The following is a 24,500-nucleotide window of genomic DNA, read 5'->3' as shown; positions in this document are numbered from 1 at the left end:
CTGTTTCCCTATAATTCTCCTTGCCTCGCTTTCCCATATAATCCCTAAAAACCCTTCTGGGCTCCAGAGTGTTACCTGGGCAGAAGAAGCTTCACAGCTCCCTGCTGGTTACCTGTGGGCTGACTTTCAGGTTGCAGCTCCTGCTGAAGCCCCTTGCCAGCTAAGGCCCTCCTTTTCCATCCAGATTTTCATGAAAGTCACTCTGTTGCTTGTACCAGTTAGAGTTGACCACTGTAAAAAAATAATTAGAGGGACAGGCAGTGTGATCACTTCCAACATGTGCATTTGAATGTGTGCATTGAATGGGCTGCACACCAGTGCAGGACAAAAGCAAGTCAAAGAATTGTTCTTTTCTGGCTGTGCTAAACCCAAACTGATGGTTCTGTCCAAAACACCTGCCAAAATGTATTGAGTAATTGACTTAGATTCATAGAGAAAACAGCTCAGAGTGGAAGCTGTGGGTTGTTTTCAATATTGCTGGATATATTTACAATGATGCAGGGATTATATGTTGTTGAAATCAGTGAAAAAACTGCAGCCTTATTTAGCACAGAGATTGGTCCAGGGATTTGTTGATTTCCATGGTGGCAGCAATTACTTGATTTATGTGATTATTTTACTCTATTCATTTGACCAACAGATGATCAAAATCTGCCTTCCTCATGCAGTTGCTGTTGGGAGAACTCACAAATGACCCTTCCATTGCCTTTGTACTGTATGCTCCTAATGCCACAATTGTGAATCTCATTCCTCAGGACAGCAATCTGTGAAATTGTTGTAAATACTTAGCTATGTGAGGTTTAATTAATGCCAGAAGCCTTCAATAAACAACAGTTGCAATTTGGACTGTGATGATTTAATGATTTTTGCACTCTGTCTAATGCATGTTGTTAAATCTGTGCATCAGGTGACTGGCACTAATGTGAATCACATCCCACCAATGTCCCTCTGTGCACAGAGACAAAGGAAACCTCAAACCAACTGAAATATTTGATAGGCAATGCTCATAAATATCTCCTCTTTGAGACCTAAAGGATGTTAGCATTTCACTGGTAGGTAGGGAAGGAAAACGTAACAAAAGGTGAATAAACGCCTTGGATAATTTCAGAAGTTAATGAAACAGCTTCCCCAAGTAAAGCCTTATATTAAAGTTTTTGCAGAAGCATCTGTTGGTAATGCTAGAGGATTTTGATAATGCTGTTATGTTGTACTGTATCTTTTTAAGCAGAGAGCTTTTCTTTTGATGAATAGGGATATTCACCAAAAAAAACATGAAAGAAGTTACAAAAAAATAACTCCAGCCTTTTCAAAGCAGATGTTTTGGACAGACTGAAATTCTGTTTGTGTACCCATGCAGAACCTGGCAGCATTTAAAGTCATGTACACCATAAAAGTGATAAATGTGGTTGTGCTGAAAAGGTATAAAGGAAGAAAAAAACCCAAAGTTATAAACAGTGCTTCCTTTCTTAACTAAATTTAGTAGGTTTGTGTCCATTTACATGTTAGCCTTGTGTATGTGTGTCAGCATGACACTGCCCGCTGAATTATGAGCATACCACCTAGAGGTTATGTTATTGCAGTATATTTCAGTGAAAGCAGAAAGGCAGGAATATACTATCTAATCCATATTTTCCTATCCAGGTTCTTAGTTAGCTCATGCTAGACTGAGAGAGGTAACGTGCAACCCCCATGAGACAAATACTTGAAATAAATATGTTTATTTCCTTGTTCAAGGAGTATGATTTTCTAAGTTGCAGTTATTTCTGAAAAACCTGAACGTGAGTTTGCAAGCAATTTAATTAGAGACTGTCTCATCTCCATTTTCAGATAGTAAATAAGAGAAAAGCAGACCTTAAATGGATTTAAACTTGCTTATTTTGATGATCAAGTGCTTTAGACATGAAGGGGCAAAAACTGGTGTGTAAAAAACTGGTAAGTTGTTTCATATCTTAAGAGGGGCTAATTAATACTGTTCAGTTAAGTAAATAAGAGCACTAATTGAAGAGAATTCTACTGCCAGTTTGTGATGTCCATTTAGATAAAAATGCTGTGTAAAAGCACTGTGAATCACTGACATACAAGTTGAATCTTTGAACCCTAATGTGTAGCTCTCCTTTGAAGTTATCTTCCAGTTCAGTTTTGTACTGAATACTCTTCTGCTTTGGGCTCTGAGAAGGTAACTCAGCCCAGAAATTCCTAGCCTAAAGTGAGTGTGTTGAATTTAGTGGTGTGAGGAAGCCTGCTTTTCCAGGACACAAGATGTGGGCTACATATTTATGCAGCACTCCATCACTCTTCATGTACCTTCACATGAAATCACTTAAGATTTTTCTTCAACTATTTATGGGATGATTAAGCCAATAGTGCTTACGTGGGTTTTTTGTGTGTTTTGCTGCTGTGTAGGGCTTAGTGTCCCAGTACCACCATTTCTGAGTTAGCAAACTGGGGTTATACTGTCTCCTCATCTTATCTGCTAGGTGTTTTATATTTTGGGACAGGATTTTATATGTCTGGGTGGTCCTAGCAGTCGGTGTAGCAGTGATAACCCAAGGATATATGGGCTGAAAGAGATACTCTTCTCTAGCAGATGAGCTACAGTAAGACTTGGTAATATCTTCTTGGACATCTGGGTGCAACCACAACACAAATTAAAACTAACAATGATACCTATTAAAGGTTCAAGGCTATTTGTCGAGATAATTTCTACATGAGCTCCTGTACTTGAAATGTCAGCCTTTTGAAGGGTTGTGACTGCACAGCTGCTTCTGTTTCCTTTCCTCCGAATAACTTTCTCAGGTTTTGGTTTTTTGGTTTTGTTGTTGGGGTGTTAAGATTGGCATCACTTGTTCTGGCCATATTATTCACAGAATGTGACAACATAAATTTTTTATTGCATTGCATTATTCAAAGTATGCATGGCCATGTCTGGGCCATATGTGAGTATGTGACTTTTATGTGTGGTTTTTTGTTCTTCTTGTTTGTTTGTTTTTTGGGGTTTTTTTTTTGTTTGTTTGGTTTTTTTGTAGTTGTTTTTGGTGGGATTTTTGGTGGTTTTTTGTTTGTTTGTTTTTGAGCTATGATCAGTAGAAAAGTTCCTCTTATTTTTTTAGTGATCTGTTTACATAGGTCTATATCTAAAAGTAGCCATGGAAGCCATAATCACTAAGAAAATGACAATTTGCTATTCAGATTTACTGAATGACTGAATGATAGAAATAAACAATATATGGGTATTGCTTTAAAATATAAATCATAAATTCTAATAATAGTTTAGCATTCTGTTGATGCAACAGGTAGAATAGTAAGTAATTAATCAAAATACATCTATTGTTAAGAAATTCTCCAAGAAATTAAATAGGGATTTTTTTCACATGGAACAAACAGATATCCCCCACTGTTAAATGCTGTATTTTAAAGCATTTTCCCTGGGTGCTATTGAAAAATAACTTAAAATCTCAGGTATATTTGCAAAATCCTTGTTCTGAAAGTCTGAGATGGTTTTGCATACCTGTAAACATTTATTTTTAATTTTGCAGCACATACACTGTGGTAGTAGCAAATTGTACAGTACAGCACCTTCCAGTCAAATAAATGAGTCAGAACATACCATTTTAAAGACTGTTTTCCTGTCTCTGACATTTGTCAGCTCAGTGGGCTAGGAGATTCACTTTTTGTGTGTTTTCTCTTTCTGATTAGATAGACTGGGCTCTCAAAGTTTGCAGTTGTCTCTTATTGGTAAGGTCATACAGCACTCAGCAAGAGTTTTTATAGTGCAGAACTTGGGGATGAAAAGTTTAAGGCAATACTTGGGATTATAAGGCTTTCAAAACTTAAAACAGCAATAACCCTCTCTGGTTAGGATCTAGTTTTACTTTGCAGTACTGTCAGGTTAGCTGGCGTGTCTATGGCAGGACTTGTGACTCTGTCAGAGATTTTAAACCTTGATAAGTATTATTGATCTTCAAAGACCTGTTATGAAGTGATTGCATTTTTAGAAACTGTCTTTTTTCCATCAGATGTGTTCAGACTTGGCAGTAACTAATTCTTGAAGTATTGCAAACTGCTTGGAGACAGGCTTGTCTTAGCCCTTCTTGATTTTTACCTGGATATTGTGATCTGACAGAAATCAAAGCAGAAGGTGTGCTGTCTTTCATGGCAGATGCCATATTTATCATATGCATAGAAATTTGCCTTGTGTTTTGCAAAAGTCTCATAATGTAAAAACTGAAAAACTCTTTTGGTTTGTGTAAGAGTCCTATGTGAAAGCAATGGAATGTTCTTTGAGATTCTGTGTAGTTTTGTTGTTTACAGTGATTTGACAGCACTAGAACCCTCAGTGAAACCTGCATTTAGGCATACTTGGATGCATTTCCATTGAGTTTTCTCATGTTTTTCTCTTGATCAGTGGAATAGTCCCCTTGGGGATGGTCACACCTGTTTGTCACTGTGGTTCCAGAGTAATGCTTCTAAATTTGTTGTGGCTATGTAGCACCTCAGTTCATAGTACATTTATGTGTGGACAGCTGAACCAAGTTGTAGCTGTTTTCTCATGCTGTGCTCAAGAGACAGCTGGGCTTCTTGCTGGGCTTCACAAAGTGTTTTCAAGTGTGATGTGACTCAGCTGTACTGCAGCTGATCGCTGGAGCTATGCTGGGTATCATATGTTTTCTTCCCAAACTGAGACTCAAACCAATAGGGACTCAATTTCTATGGAAATAGCTGTCATAAAGTCAATTCTGTAGCTCATTGTAGTCTGTAAATTAGGTAGAATAGATGGTGGAAAGCAGGTTTTTTTCTACTTGTTATCCCTTTGCTCTCTGCCTAACTGCTGCTGTTGATTAAGTTTAATCCCGAAGCACATCAGAATTAAAAGACTTTGCATTTTTATAAGTCTTCTGAAGAACAGCTTTTTCTCCCCAGTTCTGTGGTGAACATAAGTTGTTATTCTCAGTGGGATTAATGCCTGAGTTAAGAGAAATAATTACAAGTAAGTTGTAAATCTGACTGCAGTGTTTGTGGCTGTTGGAGGCTGTTCTGGGTGTATGCTGAGACAAAACATTAAAACACTACTTTTATTTTCATGAAGTCTTAGAATAATCTGTACAGATTATAGCAGACAGAGGTAAAAAGTTAATTTATGATATTTTATATTTTAAACTAAGTAACAATAAAGGTGAAACAGCCATTAGGAAAAAATATTTAATATGCTATCTACTAGACAAAATATAATTTATGAGGATTGAAGCCACAGCTCTACTGGACAATAGAGGTTTCCTTTTAAGTAGCTGGAGCAGTAAGTTTTGCTCCTTGATTTAATGTGACCATTTGAAGTAGTTGTCAAGCATTTTCTCTTTGGAATTTGCAATTAAACAAAGCACCACAAGTGGTCACCATGCTGTCACTGGTAGGGAATGGAATAAGAAAACAGTCTCAAAAAATAACTTCGACATGTTTGCAGTCAAAGCTGTGAAAATTATTTTGATACTCTCCTGTTCAGAGAAGAAATATTTTAGAAAACCAGTGTCATGTTTCAAGATGTATCAATATCAACTCCTGCTGACTCCCTAAATCTAAATAACTACTTTTTTCCTATCTGCCTTTCAGTGGGGAAGACTTAAGCTGTTTTCTTTGTCTTACATTTCTTACTTTTTTTATCTTACATTTCACTTTTCTCATTTACTTGTAATATTTTTACTTGCATCAGTTATCAGCTGATATGTGTTGTCTTCCCATTTCAGCACCTTCTGGTGACTTATTACAAACATAGTAATAAAATAGTAAGTAGTCAAATCATGACACTCTAGTACCAGAGCTAGTTTGAGATATAAACTATGTGTGAACTTATTCCCCTGTGAAGAAATAGGCAGAAACATGATCTTTATTGATCATGATCTAATGCTTTTCACTGTGGGTGTTGAAATGCCAAAATCAGTAATCTCAATAATGGAAGCAACTGCAATGTTTGAGAAAATGTCCTTCCATATAGCTTTTCTCTCTCTCCCCTCAAAACACACACAGGTACTTCAGAGAGAGAGAGGGGTGCAGTGAATGTTCTTGGCAATATTGCTGTTAAATCAGCCATCAGCTCTTCCTGCCTTTTCACTAATTAGGATCGACCCAGGAAATAGAAGTTTTTCATGCTCTTTTCCGTGTCACCTACAAATGTACTTTTGTGCTGCTTATTTTAATAAGAAGCAATAACAACACACAGGATGGTAAGAAAAGATGCTCGCACTTTAAAAAAAAGTCACTCAGAAGTACTTTGGCTGATCCTAAAAATATTTTTTCAATAAATTACTTGGTCCCTTCTTAGTCCTTAGAAAGGCAAAGGTACCCATTTTGTTTACCCTTTCCTTTTGCTTTCCTTATCCTTTTAAGGAGAAAACTTTAAAAATTACTTTAAAATGCTACCTGATAATATTAATCATCCTTAGGAGTAATGCTGTGAGGGTGGTAGAGGGCTGTTGTGTGAGTAGATATCCAGGTAACTCTCTTCTTTGTTCTGAATCCATGTGAAAGTGTGCTACCTGGCTTGCAAAGATCTTTAATCTTCTCTTTTGCTCTACTTGAGAAGAAAAAAGAGAGTTTCAGTTTCAAACTTTGTTTTCCAGTACCTAGACTTGTAGAAATTTTCACTTTTTCCCATTTTATTAGTTAGCTTGCAAAATATAAATAAAAAATGTTACCATGTTAATGTGGTGTCAGAACTTGGATATGTTAAAAATGGATCTCACTGCATATACATAGTTAAAGGAGCAGCTCTGGGAAAGGAAAGAATATTTGTTATTCCAACCTTTCTAGCTTTCTGGTTAATTTGCTGCCTTAATAAATATTTGGATTTATTATGTTTTTCTTTTTTTCTCTCTGCTTTTTCAAAATATATATTTGTGAATCCATACAGAAAGAACAGAAATGTTCCATTAGATCAGATACACAGTTTAATGATGGTGTTGCTTCAGTTGCTATCTTACTTGAACACTCAATATCTATGTTTGTAACTTGAAAATTCATGGAGCTTCTCAGCAGTAAAATGTGGTAAAATAAGATAGTAGATATATCATAATGCCTGTTTTTTAAATATGTAGAAGTGAGTGGACTAGTAAATTCAAACCTCAGGAAGAGAAACCATTTCTTTGAGAACTGGGATTTGCTTTTCCATGAATTCAGTTTTAACTTGGTTGTTAACATCAGCAAATTTGGGCTCAAGTGTTTTGTACAAGTGATGAGATCAGTCTGAATTATGTTTTCCTCCAACCCTTATTTAAAGGGTTGAAATACTGGAGATAAGGGTCACTGAGGAGTTGACTTATTTCTGCTGTTTAGGCAATGTAGTGATGTGCATACCTTGCCTTGAATCAAATAATATGAGAACTTGAGAGTCAATTAACTTGAAATGCAATTTAAACTAATTCTGTTTTATTGCAATACATTCCTGTCGGTAGCATTCAGTTATATTTTGTACATCTTGAGGAGTTTGAGTTCAAGGTAAGCATTTTTTACCGATACAACTGAAAAATTAAACTGAATCAGTAAGCAGGAAAACATAAATCAATGCAGTAAAGAATTTTGCATTCTCCTTCCCCTCCTGTGTGCCTTTTCCTGCCTTACCCCACATATTTAGAGTTGTTTTATCAAATACCTTCTTCTGGAAACTGAAATAGGATGCTCATGGGCTTCATGAGAGTCAGCAAGCTTAGTGATCAGTTTCAGAGGAAGTATAACAATCTGGGCTTTTTTTGGGTCAAAGCAGCCAGATATCTTTGCTCAAGCCTGGTCAGAGATGCCATGCCACACTTCCAAAAATTATTCAGGTACAGAGGGACAAGGATGGGAAAAGCAGAAATCAGTGCAATACCCAAGAAATGCTTAGGTTTGGTTAACATGTTTCTGTTGGGGAAGGCAGAAGTCATGTCAGGCTTGTGATCTGCAAGTGTTCATATTCCTTGATATTTTCAAGTAAATTATTTCTTTGCTGTTGGAGTGGTGCTGGTATTTGCTGGAGTCCCTGCAGCTGCTCAGAGCTTCATACCTGTCTGCCTCAGTGCCATCCTTCTTGTGGGCCCCACCGTAGCACAGAGTTGGACTATCTGAGTCCACCCTCTGTTTAAGAGAAAGATAGATAAATTTATAAAAGCATACAATAGGAAGGAAATCAACCTCCCAGTGTGAATAGCACCATAATAAATCTATTTCTTACCAGCTGTCCATGCATGAGTTTTGAATTTATCTGGATGTTTGGAGCGGCAACGCCCAGTGAGGAAAACCATGACTCACCTATGCAACGTTATTTTGTTTTACAGGAAAAGGCTCAGTGCTTTCAGAAGGCTCTGGCTTGCCAAGCAGATAAATCCACACAGACAGAACTCGTTGGCCATGATGTAAGTAGCTGTATCAAACAGTATTTTTTTATTGTGTTTGTGGGCGTTCAGACTTCTGTCAGCTGGTTTGCCTCTGCTGTTGTTGTCCATGCATGGATTTGGTGATTCTAAAGTACCTTCAGAAACATGAGAAGATAATTACAACTGCCTGCCAGCACGCCAATGCCCTGTTAATTTTAGGCTTTATGGAGAGCTAAGAATTTGCATAAATGAATGCGGATGGTATGTATTAGTGCTTTGTAATTTTTTTCAGTATTTATTTGCACACTTTCTGACAGTTAATGAGGTTATTATGTTTAGAATTGTCATATGCTGTCTAAACAAGATTTGAAAATTGAAAGATAATGGAATAAGTACCGTTTTGCCAAGTGATGTTAAAATTCTGTTTCCTAAAGAGCATCTGCCAGAATTTCTCCTAGAATGTGTATTGATAATTTGTGTCCTCATGCAAGAATGCAGGCAATGAAGAATCCTTAACTGTAGAAATAATTTTTCCCCAGTACTTCAAAATGGAAATATTCTGTCTGTGTGTGGTGTTGCCTGAATATAGGTAAGAGATTCTCACATGAGCCTCTGGAATAATCTTTGTCGAACATTTAGGACAGTTCCATTCTGGGACTTGTGCAAAGTCTAACAATGATTTTTAAGAAACTCTTCTGCAAAGTAGTGCTATGGTTGTTCATTGGTATAGATCAACATGCTGATTCAAGTTTATGGAAAGACCTCTGGAATTAAAGCAGGCTTTGAAATATTTTTTTTAGTTCTGTTTCAGTGGAGCATTAAAGTTTTGTCTTCTGTGAATAGAAACATCAAAATTTCACGCTTTAATACGGGAAGTTTTATCTGCACTGACTTTTTTGTGGGTTACCAAACATGAACTCTTATGTTCTACTGTATCTGTGAAATCATGTCTGGTGGAATTTACTGAAACTCTGAGGTGTGTATATGTTACTGCTGAAAAATCCAGAATATTCAAAAATATTTTAAAAAAAATTTCTATATTGCAATATGATATCCACTTCTGTGACCAGTTATCCTTCACAGTACTTTCTTGTGAATTAGATGTCAAATAAAATTTGACTGAAAATGGGAACAGGAAACATGTAAAGTTAGGGGCATTTTTGTTGTTTTGTTTATTTTTGGGTTATGTTGTTCGCCTGGTGTTTTTTTTAAGCAGATATAATTTATGCTTTTGGTTGTTTTCTCCCAAATCAAATATGTGGTACTTATGCTGCAGGGATTCATGCTGTTAGCAGATTACATATTTTTTCCTTTTTCCAGTCTGTTTTCCCTTGGAGTTTGGTGGGGAGTAAAAAATAACATTAGAACCTCGTTTCCCAAACAGGTTCAATTTTCTGGCTGAGATTTGAGTGTTAAATGTCATAATAACTACAATAAGTCAAATAAATCCTTTCCTTTAGCATCATTCTCTTCAATTAGGGGAACATATTTTTCAGCCTTCCCTGGTAAAATTCCTACCTTATCACAGTTTCAGTAATATATTATCTCATACATTATCTCATAGTCTGTTGCAGTGCAGGAATAAAAGGAAATGTTGAATGTTTTTCTATGGAACAACACTTCACCTGTATTTATGTGGTACAGAGTTCTTGTGAAATTTCCATTGCAAGGGATTGATAGCAGAGAAATTTGAATGAATTTACAGGAGTAACACAAACCTGCTATGATCACAATTAGGGGGACTCAGTGAGGAGGAATGTGCAAATAAATAGTGTTAACACTTTTTGTAATACTGTTTAAACTTCTTGCTCTTCTATTTATCAGATTGTGCAGCTTTTCTGTGAAGGAAAGCTATTAATGCTAAGTTCAGCTGTGTTTCTGTTGAATCCAAGTGGCAATTACATTTACGTTCTTGGCTTTTGCATGAGATTTTAAAGAACAACTTGTAACTGTTGCAAGTAGTATCTAGTATCTGTACATCATTTTATTCAGATGTCAGTAAATGTGTACAACTACAAGAATATTGTGCTAATATGAAATTTGATTAAATAGAAACATACAAAACAAATCAGACAATACAATATGTATTTTTCACCCCATTAGTTACACATTCTGAAAATAGTATACATTGAATATTTCAGATCTGGTTTAAGAGGTAAGCAGAAAATTTTACTTCATTTCATCATTACAAATGTGCTGCTTTAATTTAAAAAATCAAACAACAACAGACATCCTCACATTTTTTTTCCTTAATTCAAATTTAGAAGCTAATAGTAGTTGGATAAAAAGTGCTACCAGGAATTTGTGTGGCATTGTTTAATGAATGTAGTACAAATACTAATATACACTACACAGTGTAATAATTTAGAAATGCTTAAAACAATGCCTCTATGAGTGATTTGGTTTATATTCTCATATATTCTTTTGTTCCACTGTGTAATCTTAAGTTACCTGTTTTGCAGTTGAAAAAATTGAGAAGGGTTAGTCCCAAAATAAACCACTGCTTCAGTTTGTTTTTTTTTTTGTTTTTTGTTTTTTTTTTTTTTTGTTTTTGTTTTTGTTTTTGTTTTTTTTTTTTTGTTTTTGTTTTTGTTTTTTTTTTTTGCTTCTGGACATCTTCCAGTAGTTGAGACAGTTCTTTAGCCTTGGAGTTCATTTAGATGTGTCATTAAAAGTAAATGGAAGTTCTGACTTTGACTTAGATGAGGAATTAATCCTTTTGTCCATAGGGTGTACAGTAATGAAAAAAAGCTGGAGGCGAGTCTATATTTAGGAAGGAATGGGTGAAGAAGAAGGAAATGCAGTGTTTCACAAAGAGGAAATGTTCTTGTTTTTGTGGACTGCTCTGAAAAAGTATAAACAGTATTGAATGAGTGTTTTAGGTGTGTGAGCAGTTACCAGAATGGAAGTTGTTAAAATGTATTTTATTTTAGGGGTTATAACATAATTACAGTCAGAATTTGACTGTCAAGGTGATCAGTAAAGTTTAGATGATGCAATGTCCTGCAATAGCTTTGAATTCTTGGATAATATTTCCGATAGAGCTCTGATTTTTTTTCCCTGTACAGCACAAGAGATTTTTCAGCAGAAATTGCTTTAGAGTACTGTTTTAGTAAGCAAGTAGAAGACAAAGTCTGTAGCAGTAAAGATAATGTTCCTCATAAAGAACTGTTTGAACTGGAAAGTAAACTGCTTAATGTCTTTTCTGTATTAAAACAGTCTAATGCGAAACTTAATTACGGAATTAAAACAAAGTTTAAAGTAATTTCTGATAAGGACAAAAGGGGATCTTCCATGATGAGAAATGCTACAGTGTCCTTAAGTGAATAACATGACAACTTTGCTCCTTGAGGAAATTGAAAGTAAGATATCAACACGACTATTGTATGTGTACCGGGGAAGACATTGGAAGGCTCTCAGGGTTTCTATAAAGGCTGGTTGCTTTCTAGGGCAGTGTGTCAAGGAATCCTCATCTTATGTTAGACCTAAATTTATTCTGTTTTCCAATATGTTTACTTAGAATCATTTAAAACATGTTGGGTGTCTTGCAGAGAGAGCCATGTGTGCAACAGATTGATGTTGAGTCTGCTAAATAATAAATTATTAATGTGTCTTTAATAATCATTGCCAGTTTAACCTCATCCATCTTTCTGTGCTTGCAGAGTTTTCTTTTATTGAGAGATCAAGGAAGAATTTCTTTCATGTTGGTGAGGTAGCTGAAATGGACCATAAGAGGGATAGATGCAGTTGGCTAGCACTGGGACAGATTGCAAGTTCATGTTAAGGGATACACATCTAATAATGGCTGCCAGCAAAATAGGAAGTGTCAAGTATTGTGCAGGCCTCACACAAGCACTCTGCAGCATGAGCACTGCTGATTAACTTGCATTAAAATGTCTCTCAAAGAAGAATCAAACAGGGCAATTCTTATTTCTGTCACCAGGGGAAGTACAACTCAGCACCACTTTGTCAATCTTTATCAGTCTTTGGATTAAAAGAGTTTGTACTTAATTTTATCCTCCACAAAGTAGAAATTCCTACAAGCTGACATGATTTCTGCAATGCCTTTTCTGTTTGCTTTCTGCTTATGTTATAGGTTTCATATCTGAGAACTGCTATTCTGTTTGTTCTTTGCCTTTCATATTGAGATTGAAGCTGATGTAAACAGGCTTTGGACTGGTTCTAAAATCATTCCCCATTTAATGAGCATTCTTTCCGGTGTAGTGGTCCTTACATTTTGTGTGATGCTTCTGATGTCTCAGACAACAAACTTGTGTACTGCTGCTGTTGATCTGCTGCAGTTTGGTTTGCACAGACAAAAATTACCTTTCTTTGGTGATCACCAGCACTGTGTTCACAACAGTGCTGTGGGACAAATAAGGCACTGACTTTTATCACCTGTACCATCATGCAATATTAAAATCCATACTGATACATATTTTAGGATATTTGTTTTGTAGCTTGCTGTGCATTACCTTGGACAGCATGCCTCCCTTAACCTCTCAAAACCTGGGCATTCCCTTCTGCAGAGCCTCTGTGTTTGATTGGGAAGAAGTGGAAGGCAGGGAGGAGGGTGCTCTAACTGCACCTTCCTGCTGTGCTCCTGTTCCTCCCCAGCTGCCAGCCAGGCAGCCAGCATGGGTGAAGGATACTGTAAAGGGACTGCATTGCATTGTCCCCTCTCTTTCAGAAACGCAGGGAACAGAACAGTGACGTAGTTGAATTTTCTGAACTTTCCAGTCTAATCTAAATATTCTCCTGCCCTGTTTGTGTATTTATTAGTGCCTTAAGTGAGTTGTGTTTTGCCACCTAAACTGGAAAATACATCCTACTTCTGCCTCTGCTCCTTCCCTTGGAGACTGATGTCCATCTGCTGTTGTATTTTACTCCTGAGTTACTTTTCTCCATTTTTTTTATTTAGTCTATGAGTTTGTAGTCTCATGTATACAGGCAAATAATAAAAACTTGTGCATAATATACCTTTCCCTAATGCAAAATTACTTTAAAAAAAGAAATCTTTAGAAATCAAACCAGCCATTAACCATTTCAGTATTTCCTTTGATTGTATGTCTGTGTACCTGTTAATATTTGGATAACCAAGTTGTTCTTGATATGCTGCATCCCTTCCTAAAACTTCCCTTAACATTCATTTTCTCTCATTCTCATGTCCAATTTCCATTTTTTGCTATACAACTTCAAAATACCATTTCAAAATCTGTTTTCTGGAGTATGTTTGTGTACAAATTATCAAGCTTTGATGGTGTCAAGCTAGGATGATACTTCTTTTGGTTTTAATGATTGCCTTCCACCAACACTTGTGAAGCACATTACTTCACCATCAAACCTCTTCATACTTGGTGTTTGAATTACATTTAACCACCAGGTCATGAACAGGAATGAATTGTTGCACCTGCTCATGACAGGGAAAAACAGTTCAAGTTACTGGTGCCGAATTCACTGGAAGATAAATGCTTGTCCTGAGGGTTTGGTGTTTGTGGTACTATATGAAAAGTGAGGACAGGATTTCACAGAAACTTCAGTAGTAAGTGGGTTCTGGAACAGAAACTGAGGTGTGCCATATGAAAAAGACACTTTGATTCTGTGGCTGATTATCAGCAGGATATGTTGCATTTAATTTTGCCATCTTCAGGAGTAAGGGAAAATGAAATTTGCCTTCTGCAGTGATGCTTAATTGATGTGAGTGATCTTCAGTTTTGATTTGTGGCATGCAAGTGGGCTTTTGGATGCTTGTATAGATAAGCTCTGTGCTGTTTAAATATTTGTAGTAATATGATGGTATTATGACTGAGTTTCCTCGCAGACTTGAATTTAACATAGTACTAGTAATTTTTAGGTTTTTAAAAAAGCACTCTTTTCCTGTAATTTTCAACAACAATGCAGTGTTTTTCTTGCCTTTTAAATTTTAAATCTTTCTGTTTATTCTACATTTTTCTGTCACAGCCTTCTGTCTTTGTATCTGCAGTTATGCCACTGCTATCTTGCTTTGAAAGTACAATCAAATATGAGGTACTTTGAAGTATTGACTGAACTTACTAGTTTTGCTTAGATGTGTTGGGGTGGGGGAGAGGAATAGGGGGAGAAGCAGAGGAAGCTGTTTAGATATTCCTAATTTTTTGTCCTAGAAGTTTTGTTGGGTTCAGACAGAACTCTTCCCACTTTTTTCTGCTTTAGCTCCATCACTGTCTCCTCCTTAGACTTCTCCAGAAGTTTGCTTTTTCACTTAAATTTATCCATCTAGACTTTTTGTATAATTTCTTACTTTAATTTCTGTGCTGTACTTACAAGTGTGACTTTTCAAAATTTAATTGCAGTAGTGTATTTGCAGTATGTTCTAGTTGCATTATTTCTATTGTAAAGAAAGCAGTTCATGACTACTCTCAGTAGGAACCTAAGTGTGCAGCTATCCCTACAATTCATAGCACATCCTTACTACATCCACTGTGATCTGTTACATTAAGGATAGAAAGCAGTAGGACACTGACAATGAGGATGTTTGAGTAGGTTTATTTGATTGAAACAAAAAAGCTCTCCACCAGACTATACCTTGCTGAATCCGTTGTTGAATACTAGCAGTGTCTTATTTGTAAGGGTAGAAAATAGCAGCACTAAGCCTTCTAAATAAAGTTCAAAAGAATGAACTGGGGATTTAGTAAAATGCACTCAATAATAATCAAGAATTCTAAAAAATAGCAGCATTTTATGATAGGTGTTGAGTATATTTTCTGAAAAAGGATAAAAATTTGATTTCACCTTGAAGAAAAGATCAACAAACAAAATTGAGAAATGGGGCATGGATAACCACTGCATTATAAGCAATGTGTATGGGTTTTGCTGCATTAGTACACTTAGGGTGACTGCTTTTTATTACAGACTGATCTACTTACACAGTTTTATTGTAATGTGGAAATGTTTTAATGTTGTGTGCATGTTGCATGTAGATTTCCTCTGTTAGTTCAGTGTGGTGACCTTATTCCAGTAAAAACACAGAGTCTGTTATACATAAGGGTTTTCTGACTGGAACAGTGTCATGAGCAAGCTGATCAGTCATATTGAATCATTGTTGTGTTGTGATCATTAGTGTGAAAGAAGCTTTATTATTACATGCTGCCTGCATGACTGCATACAGCAGAAACAGTAATTCTTCATTTACTTTGTGTTGCCATCAAACCATGCATCACTAAGATTTCATTTAATTTCATTTCTTTTTTCTTTTCTTTCTTTTTTGTTTGTTTGTTTTGTTTGTTTTTAAAGGCCCTGTGGAACTCTCCATGTTCTGAAGGCTTAGTTTACAAACCTATCAACATCTCATTGGTTCCATCATTATTAAATTAAAATGCAACATCTGGACACTCTGCACTTACGGATATAATTAAATACTGCTGTATATGAAATGGGCTGCAAGCTACCATGGCTGGCAAAATTCTACTGCTTAAGATAATATTTGTATTATGAGTGGTCAAACATCACTTTTTTGGCAGTATCTTCATCATTAAGTGTATCTATGAATAAATTATTAGTAAGCTATGACAAAGTTATTATTTGAAATAAAAATTTTTCTTACCATTTTGTGCGCTTAGTCATCCATTGGTGATTCACTGCAAGTAAGAAAATGTAAGAAAATCCTTCACTCATGCTTGTTTCTTGAGATGGAAAAAATATGTCTCCAAGATCTAGAAACCTGAGGAAACCATTATTTTTTAAAATCTGTATTTTTCCTTTTTCAGTAAAAACACTATTGCACTGACTGTGAATACAGGGTCAGGACCTTTCAGTATGTGTTATACCTGATAAATGTTCATAATGATATACATAATTCTTACATGGGATGCAAGAACCATTTCTGTAGGGCGTTTGGTAAGCTTTTAGAAGGCCAGAATTTACCCAGCTTTATCCCAGGAAGCAGAAGAGCTGATCCTAAAAGCATACACTGATTTTTTAATCCATTAGAATCATAGCTTTACTGTACTTTCTATCCAATTTTCCTGTGGATTTCAACAAACATTGCTAAGAGAGCAATCAGTTGGGGGGAAGGTAAACATTGTGTTTGCTGGATGTGACTGTGCTGCTTGAGTGGATGGTGGCTGTTGTCCTGAGGGGTGGGGTGGGTGGGGAAGGGCAATTCCAGGTTTAGGGCTTTATTAAGCAAGAAAGCAGAGAAATTCGCCCCTGTCAGTTACTTTTCTGTAACCTTATCCAAGAAGGACTTCATTCACCAGGATGTGCCCTACACTCACCTTTTCCAGGTAAGATAAGAAGGTGGTTGTGCCAGCAGTATTCTTTACCCTTTTCTCCTAATATATTTTTTTACTAACAAGAAACAATGCTTGAATCTTTTTACTGCACTATTTCAGTCAGGCCTCAGAGTATATAATACGGACAGTCCCTCAACTGGAGCAACATTTAGCACCTGTAGCTTTAATTTTAAACAGAGGACATACTGCATTCGTTCAAAAATAACATCTTAGCAGCTATTCCTAAATGGAGCAGAACTGAAAATAAAAGTATTCAGCTAAATATTCATGCCAGTCTTGAAAGTGAATGAACCTTCTTCCCAGGGGATGTTTCATTATGTTGGCTGATTCTGTACCAATTAACATGATGTTACTGTTTCTCAGTCTCACATTGTCTTTTCTTTGATCCCAAGTCATCCTTCAGCATCCTCTCTTGCCCTTTTGGTCAGGCTGCCTGGAATTTCTTTGTGTGTATAATTGCATAGTTCATAATGTATTTGTTGGAATTATATTGTAAAAGCAATTAAGTAGCTAATACATAATTTAAAGAAACAACAGGAGCAAACATATGCATATTATCCTTTTGAACTTCACCTTCCTTGTTGAACTTCACCTATTACAATTCTTCCTTAGTTCCTTGAACAAAAATCCTTTTTGTAATCATTGATAAGCATAGAAATGCCTACTTCTTGCTTCTGTCCTTCATCACTCTCTTTTTTATGATAATATTTTCAGTCTTTGTCAGATACTGCTCTTGGAAGAAGATAGAGATAACATTTTTCATTGTGACTTTTTGGCACAGAGATCTGCATTTCACTTAAAGAAATATATATATGGATAATGGAGAGGTTGTGAAAAATTGTGTAAGTTAGTGCAAGAACAGTGGAATTAAAAAGATGTTTCCAGGATTCCAATGAGAAGGAAATAAGTTTCACTTTCTATATAAAGAAGCTTTTTGCCTGTTCCTCCAAAGTCTGTGAAAGGATGCTTTAAAATACTCAAAGAGCTAGTTTATTTCTGTATCTGTTGCATCACAGAGATGTTGGACATGTTGCTAGCAGCCAGTATTTCAGTGCAAAACTCAACCCAGCCCTTTGGCATTTGGGTTGGAGTTTTAGAGTTGGGTTTTTAACTTTCCCATGAAATTATCCATAACTTCCAATACCTTTTTTTCTTTATTTTGATTTTCTCTAACTTTACAAAGTAGTATGAAGCAATAAAAATTTCTCAGTTTGCTATTTTGCTCACCTAGCATTGGAATGATCTGGAAAAAAACATGACTGACTATTCAGGCTTCAAGGATACACAATCAATACTTTGCATGCATAGGCAAGAACTTAATGCCTGTTTAATTAAAGTCTTAACAGACTGATGAAAGATTTTTTTTTTTAATTATTATTGCAGTAGACGGTGATACAGCACATCTAGTTCAAACAATCCAAAATTAAAAATACATAATGTTCCTAGTACCTATCTCTTTCTTTGATGTATTTTATTGCTCACTCTTGCACAGCCTTTTGTGATCTTAGATCACAAGAGGTGATCACAAAAGGTCAGTGGCTTCTGGTCAGTTGTGGGAGCATTGCAGTAAATCTGCTATTATAACTGCTTGTTTGAGTCTGATGGTAACATTAATTTCTTTCTCCTCACTCTGGAACCCAGTTGGGGTCTGTCTTATATGTTTGTTAACATGTTGTATACCTTGCTCTTTCCATGGATGTCAAGTGCATATGACATCTCTGTTACCCGTACAAATGGTTTTACCACACTGCAAAGGTTTCTTTCCTTTGATGATGAGCAACTGCATAGCCATGAAGCCTCTGGTGTCATGCAATGCCTGTAATTAGTTGGACTGCTTGTTATTGAAAGATCATTCACAGAGTAAGTGCTTGCTACTGATATCTCTAAGACAGAAACTTCTAGCTGATAAAACCACCCCTGCTCTCCTCCCACCACCAAAACCTTGCCAGGTAAATGCTATAAAAGGTGTTAACTACATAGCTATCAAAAACTGAACAACTGGTGCAAAAAGAGTGATAGTGACCTGGTCATTTGGTAACTGCCCTTTGGAGCTCAAGTAAGTTATCCTGGTTACCCTGTAAATATTCAAAAATAAAGTATTCTGCAAATATCCTAGTAAGCCAGGCAAAAACAAATGATGCTCTTGTTATTAGCCTGATCCAAAGGCTGTGTCATGTTTCAAGCAATGGTAACACCAAGTTAACAGAGATAGAACACTAAAACACTATTGACAAAATACTTTGTTCTCATTCTGAGCATTGGCATTTAACAGATGCAGAGGTCTGTTACTTTAACCAGCACACAGTGTTTTGTCTCCATTTGATGCATTTCAAGTGCTACCAGCTAACCTGAGTTCGCTTTCTGCACTTTCCTCCGGGGACTTCTGAATGTGCGAGTGCAAGGCTGTTTTGTACAGCACAGGAGGGGGAAAAGTAGAAGCTGAGTGAATGGACTTAAAAGTAACAAAGGTGCAAAAATGTTACACCCAGAGCAAATATTCTGTGATAAATGTTGAAAGGCTGAGAAGGAACAAGAGTGATTTAAACAGTTATGAGCAGTCAAAGGCAGGCAAGTCTCAAAAAACCTGGGGTACTGTAGAGAGGCAGAAAGGTTACATCCTGCTTGAATTGAAGGCAGATATTTTTATCAGATAGTGGTTTTGGGGGTTTTTTGTTTGTTTTAATCTTCTGAAGTTATTTCAATCTGAAAACACAGAATATTGTGAATATTGGCATAGGAATTATTCTGTTGTAACTCAGTATGCATTTGGGGCAATAAAAAATTCCAGTAGGTTATCATGCTTATGAAAGGCATTTTAAATAATTTGTATCATGATCATTAAGACTTTTTGTGGTCATAGGTACTGTGTACATGGTGAAACAGCTAGAAATTTCATTGGTTTTGAGTAGATAGGAGAGCTACTCAGTGGCTTATCTTCTGAAACTGAGTTTACCCAGTTTTAACCAGTGGTTTTAGGTATATTTATGCTATTTGGTCACTTCACTAGTTTAAACTGCTCAGTATGCTCTAGAATTTTAGGTAAATGTTAAAACTTAGGGGGATAAAGCCAGTATATAATACTAAAGAAACAAAAAGTACCATTTCTATTGTTTGCCTATTGCTATTCCTTCCTCAATAGAAGTGCAGTGAGAACTATATCCAGGCTGTGTACTTGGCCTCCATTTCAAAACAGTGCTCTCTTAGTATTCATTTATTCATTTTTAGTAATGGAAACTTCTACTTCTTAAGAGTCAACAGAGTATTAACATTAATGATAAAACAGCAAGAAGGAGCATGAAGGGAAAGGATTATAAATGAGATTTGGGAAGTAGTAATGTTTCTTTTGTATTGTACAAAAAAGCATTAAAATGAAACTAGAATCTACTGGATACCAGCAATAAAAGGGGAAAAAATTCTGTTTGGTTGCTAGCAAATGCATTACAAAAAAAAACCTTGCAAAGATATATTTTTGTGTGTGCACCTATTAAATCATGCTGGAGTTGAAAGTGTTTGAATTAGATACCATATTATAACTTTATATTCAGAACCAGCTTCATTACTTTCAGGGAGAATTTAATTTGTTTCAAGACACCAAGGAAAAGCTTGGTGGTGCTGTTAATGATGAGTTTAATGATGAAATTAAGTGGTAGTTTTGTATTTGATACTATGTGTAATGGTGCATGCATGCTATCAAATATTTGGAGAGAAGTGCCAACACCTGCACTGACGTATTACATTTTAAGCAAAGAATGGGGAAAGCACAACTGCATGAAACAGGTGATGGAGACAGTAAGATCTTCATGTCTCAAACACATTAAACAGTTTTAAGTGTACAGATCAAAGACATGAGCTTCCCAATGGGCAGGTATTAAAAAAGCATATAACTTTGTGTACGTGTGTATGTCTATTATTTCATTTTCAGTCTGTGAAATGATTCAGGAGAAAAAATTAATGCAGAGGCAAATATACTACAGGAGTCCTGTTGTGTTATGAATAAATTCTGCCAAGAGAACCCCTAAGAAATTGCCACATTTTAGACATTAGAGAGACAAAGACAACATGGAAGAAGCCAAGTTTCACTGGTTAGAGATAAAATTTGCAAATGGACCAGGTCAGTGATTCTATCAGGCTTCAATGAAGTCAGTTTTTGAGATCCTCTATGTTTTGCAAGCATCCAGATAGCCCAAAAAACACTTAAGCAATTGAACAGAAATTTAACATGAACAAAAATCATGAGACTAATGATGAACAGTTAGCTTTTCAGACATTTTCATGCATCTGCTCATACTCCCATCATCACAAGTTTTATTGACGGCTTGTGGAACTTTTGGAATTGGTTGATATATATATCTACACACACATATGTGTAGCAAAATAAATCCAGCAATTTTTCATCATTCTGATACCCGGACAGAAGTGAGCCCATTTTTTTCTGTGTCAGAAGCTTGCTGGATTGCAAATCTAAATATAAAATGAGCTGAAGCCATAGGTAATGTTACTTATGGAACTCTGGAAATGATGAGAGCATTTCAATGAACTCAAGGCAGGGCTAAGAGGTTGTGTCAGTTGTCCTTTCCTGATTTTAACTGGGATCTGGGACTGAGTGTCTTACTGTGCCTCAGGAGATGCTCCAGTGTGGGCTCTCCATGGGCTGCAGTTCCTTCAGGGCATATCCATCTGCTCCAGTCCAGTTCTCTCCAGAGGCCACAGTGTGTGTAACTTCTTCAGTCCCTGGAACACTCTCTCTTCCTTCTTCACTGATTTGGAGGTTCACAGTGCTTTTCCCTCATCTTTTTTCCTTCACTTCTCTGAATCCTGGTGCTTTTTCATGCTCTTCAATATGTTTTCAGAGAGGTGACACCAGCTTTAGTGATGCTTACTGTGCCCTGTGTGTGTGTTCATTGTGGAGCTGCCTGGCAGCATCTTTGTGCATGGAGTTACAGATCTGGTAACGTGAGAGATGAGTATTATAAAGTGGCTGATTAGAGGTGTGAGTTTAGGTCCATAACAAATTCAGGAACAAATGGAACTGCATAACTTGTGTTCCAAAATACCTGGATCCACTGAGACTGATGGTGTTGGTGATGACTGCTGTGCATACATCCATTGACTTCCATTGATATTCCAGGCCAAGGGGCCTCTTCTTTCCCTGCAGGAGCTGGGCACTGCGTTACTTTAGGAGGAAGTGAAGAAATTAGTTGGTTTATTCCATTCCTAAAGACCAGGTTTTTCTGTTTTCCTTTCTCTTGTTTCCATGTCTGCAAATTTCTCTTGCTGTTGGAAATATTTGCAAACCCTGTTAGTGGTGGGGCTTTTGTTCTGGCTCATTATTTTCCCCTGCTGTTGCTCCTTTGCTCATTTCCTTTTATCTTGCTGTATTGTTTTTATTCTCTCTCCACGTTACGGTCCCATTTGGCTCATCCTCTCCTTTCTTTTCTATAAAACATGATTTTTATCACCCATAAAGCATGCTTCTAAAACTTCAACAATACTAAAAACCGGAAAGTCACACTTTTTCTTGTAAATGCTGTTTTGCCTCAGTCTTTTTCTTATTTTTAGGCAGAAGGAAAGAGAAGAAGACATTTAAAGCAAAATTACCCATCCAGGATAACTCTCAGGCACTAGGAAGTGGTATCTTTTCTGTAGTTCTTAATGCTAGTTGCTATGTTCAGAATCTGTGAAAAGAAAATAATGCTATTTTCAATTCTTGGCAGAATTTTATTTATCTTTTAAGTGCCTAGAAAATGATATTGGTTTATTCTATCTTGTACCAAAAAAGAAATTCCTGTAAAACTTGTTTTTCCACCATTTGGTTTTCTTGAACTATTTGTAACATACTCTGAAAGGAATATCAAGGGAGTTGTGCTGTGTGCTGCCAGTTTGGATTGCATAGAGAACAACTGTTTTTAGCTGACCATGCAGATGTACAAATTAATTTAAATGCTTTTAGATTCTTTTTGGCATTTACAGAAAACTTTTTAGACTCCCAACAGGCTTATTTTACATCAGTAGCCATAATGAATTGGATTTTCAGCAGGTCATGCCACTATTCTGGCTAAACACAGAATGATTTCTTCATGTTGATCATGTCACATATTTGTGGAAGGTTCTAGGACAGTAAATTGGAGGATATAAAGAGGAGAATAATGTGAGATATTCCTTGCCCATATTGCTGGCTGGACTTCAGAAAAGATCTCACAGTTCTTGTTGCACAACAAGAAGATTGCTTCAATTCTTGAAGCTCTTTAAAAGTCTGGATGAGTTGCTTAATGTTATAGTGTTAAGATAGGCAAATTTAATATCTTTACAACATTGGGTAGCTTTCCTTGTGAAGACTCTCATTTCTGCTTCATTTCTATCCTGCACTGTTCCAGCTGTTGCTCCTATTGCCCTTTGGTTGTAAATAGTGAATATAGTATGCTTCTTTACTTCTGATAACATTAATTAATCTGTGATTAGTACAAGTATTTCTCCATAAGCATGAAAAACATGCTCAAAGACTTGGGGCCATGTGTTCATAAAATATTCATCTTGTTCTTGTATTAATTTGAGCAGATTATTGCAAGACCAAATAAATATCTCATTAAATCCACCTGGCAAATCATACCTACTCAAGATTTTGCATGACAAAATTTCACCTCCTTTTCATAGGGGCCCTTTCAAAGGCCAAGCTATAGAACTGTTCCTGTTGTCTAGGTCATTCTTGCCCAGGGGAAACCTGCTGCTGCTTCAGACTTTCTTAGCCATCAAATGGAGAAAACTACAGAAATATTTAGTGTACAGCTCAATACCTGTAGCCAGAGGAAGTTCTGTTTGGATTGAATGACAAGGAAACGTGAGCAGCCTGACTCAGCTTCCTTGTTCAATTTGGGATGCCAGAACATTCTGTTGAACTACCCTGAGGCTTTAGGGTGAGTCTTTAAAAATGTTTTCTGCACGTTTTCTTAGTTATTTGGGCTTTCTTTTGCATGTAGTAAGTTTTTTCTTCTTCTTTTTGATAAAACTCATTAAATATAACCCCAGCAGTAATGTGAAATGTTATTCTCTAACCCTTATTTGCATATACATTTGTTCCACTCTGTGTGTGTGTAAGAGCTGATGTTGATATTTCAAATAAATAGCAGGGAAACCTCCCACAGTGCATGACATTTTTTCCCTCTTACACCTCTCCTAAGACTGAAGTCCAGGTCAGTTCTCACAGGTTAACAAATGCATTATTTCTGAAAAAGGTCTGCTGCCTACAGGAAACTATTTTCTTTTGGAAGGGGCAAGTGTGGGAGGCACTGGGGGAGGGAATCAGGAATGAAAGCTCTACACTATATTCCATGGAGAGTTCAATTTTTAAATTTTTTTTTCTATCTTTCTCTGAAATGTTATCTGGAAATATCCAGTGCTTCCATTTCCTAGTCTTTTAAGCTTGCCTCCTTGACCCATTACAATTCTCTAATTCCCTAGTCTCTGTTCCTCCCTGTATTTTTCCTTTCCCTTTTTCCTTTGAGACTTTTTCTTGGTCAGCACTTTGGTTTCCATGCTACTCCTGTGCTCATTTGTGAACAGTCATCTTCCCCGTCTGCAGTTCTCATTCTTGCTCGGCATCTCTCCTTGAAATATGTCTTTTTTATTTTCTTTGGTGTCATATTGCTCGTGCAGAACCAATAACTTAAAGTCTTGAAATGCAAGTTTATATGGAGGTACCAGTGAAGCCAAGAGGGAAAATTTTTGATTGTAGACTAAAATTTCCAATTGGGAAAAGTTACTGCATCATTTTTAGTAACACTTTTTTGCCTTACTCAGCATGTCTGGCAGTTATTGCAAAATAGGTTGTATGCCCAAGATTGTCACAAAATCCTTTCTTTGTTTTTTTTTATTTTTTTTTTTCCCCTGGAAT

The 24,500-nt window shown here is 36.4% G+C and overlaps 1 protein-coding gene across 2 annotated transcripts in view; it reads left to right on the top strand.

Annotated features, from left to right (window-relative positions):
- The window catches only part of CCSER1 (coiled-coil serine rich protein 1), a 603,756-nt gene that overhangs the window by 370,674 nt on the left and 208,582 nt on the right, over nucleotides 1-24,500 (top strand). Inside the window, exons 9-10 of one of the 2 annotated variants that reach the window (XM_058803929.1) lie at nucleotides 8,301-8,378; nucleotides 15,612-15,884. In XM_058803929.1, the coding sequence (XP_058659912.1) occupies nucleotides 8,301-8,378; nucleotides 15,612-15,692 (159 nt within the window). In that variant the 3' untranslated portion in view covers nucleotides 15,693-15,884. Of the gene's footprint in view, nucleotides 1-8,300; nucleotides 8,379-15,611; nucleotides 15,885-24,500 lie in introns of those variants that run through there. The other variant, XM_058803928.1, reaches the window with a different exon arrangement.

This window comes from Ammospiza caudacuta, chromosome 4, assembly GCF_027887145.1.
Source record: "Ammospiza caudacuta isolate bAmmCau1 chromosome 4, bAmmCau1.pri, whole genome shotgun sequence".
Classification (NCBI taxonomy): Eukaryota; Metazoa; Chordata; class Aves; order Passeriformes; family Passerellidae; genus Ammospiza; species Ammospiza caudacuta.
The sequence above is the reverse complement of the archived record's forward strand: the minus strand, read 5'-3'. Positions and strand labels throughout refer to the sequence as shown.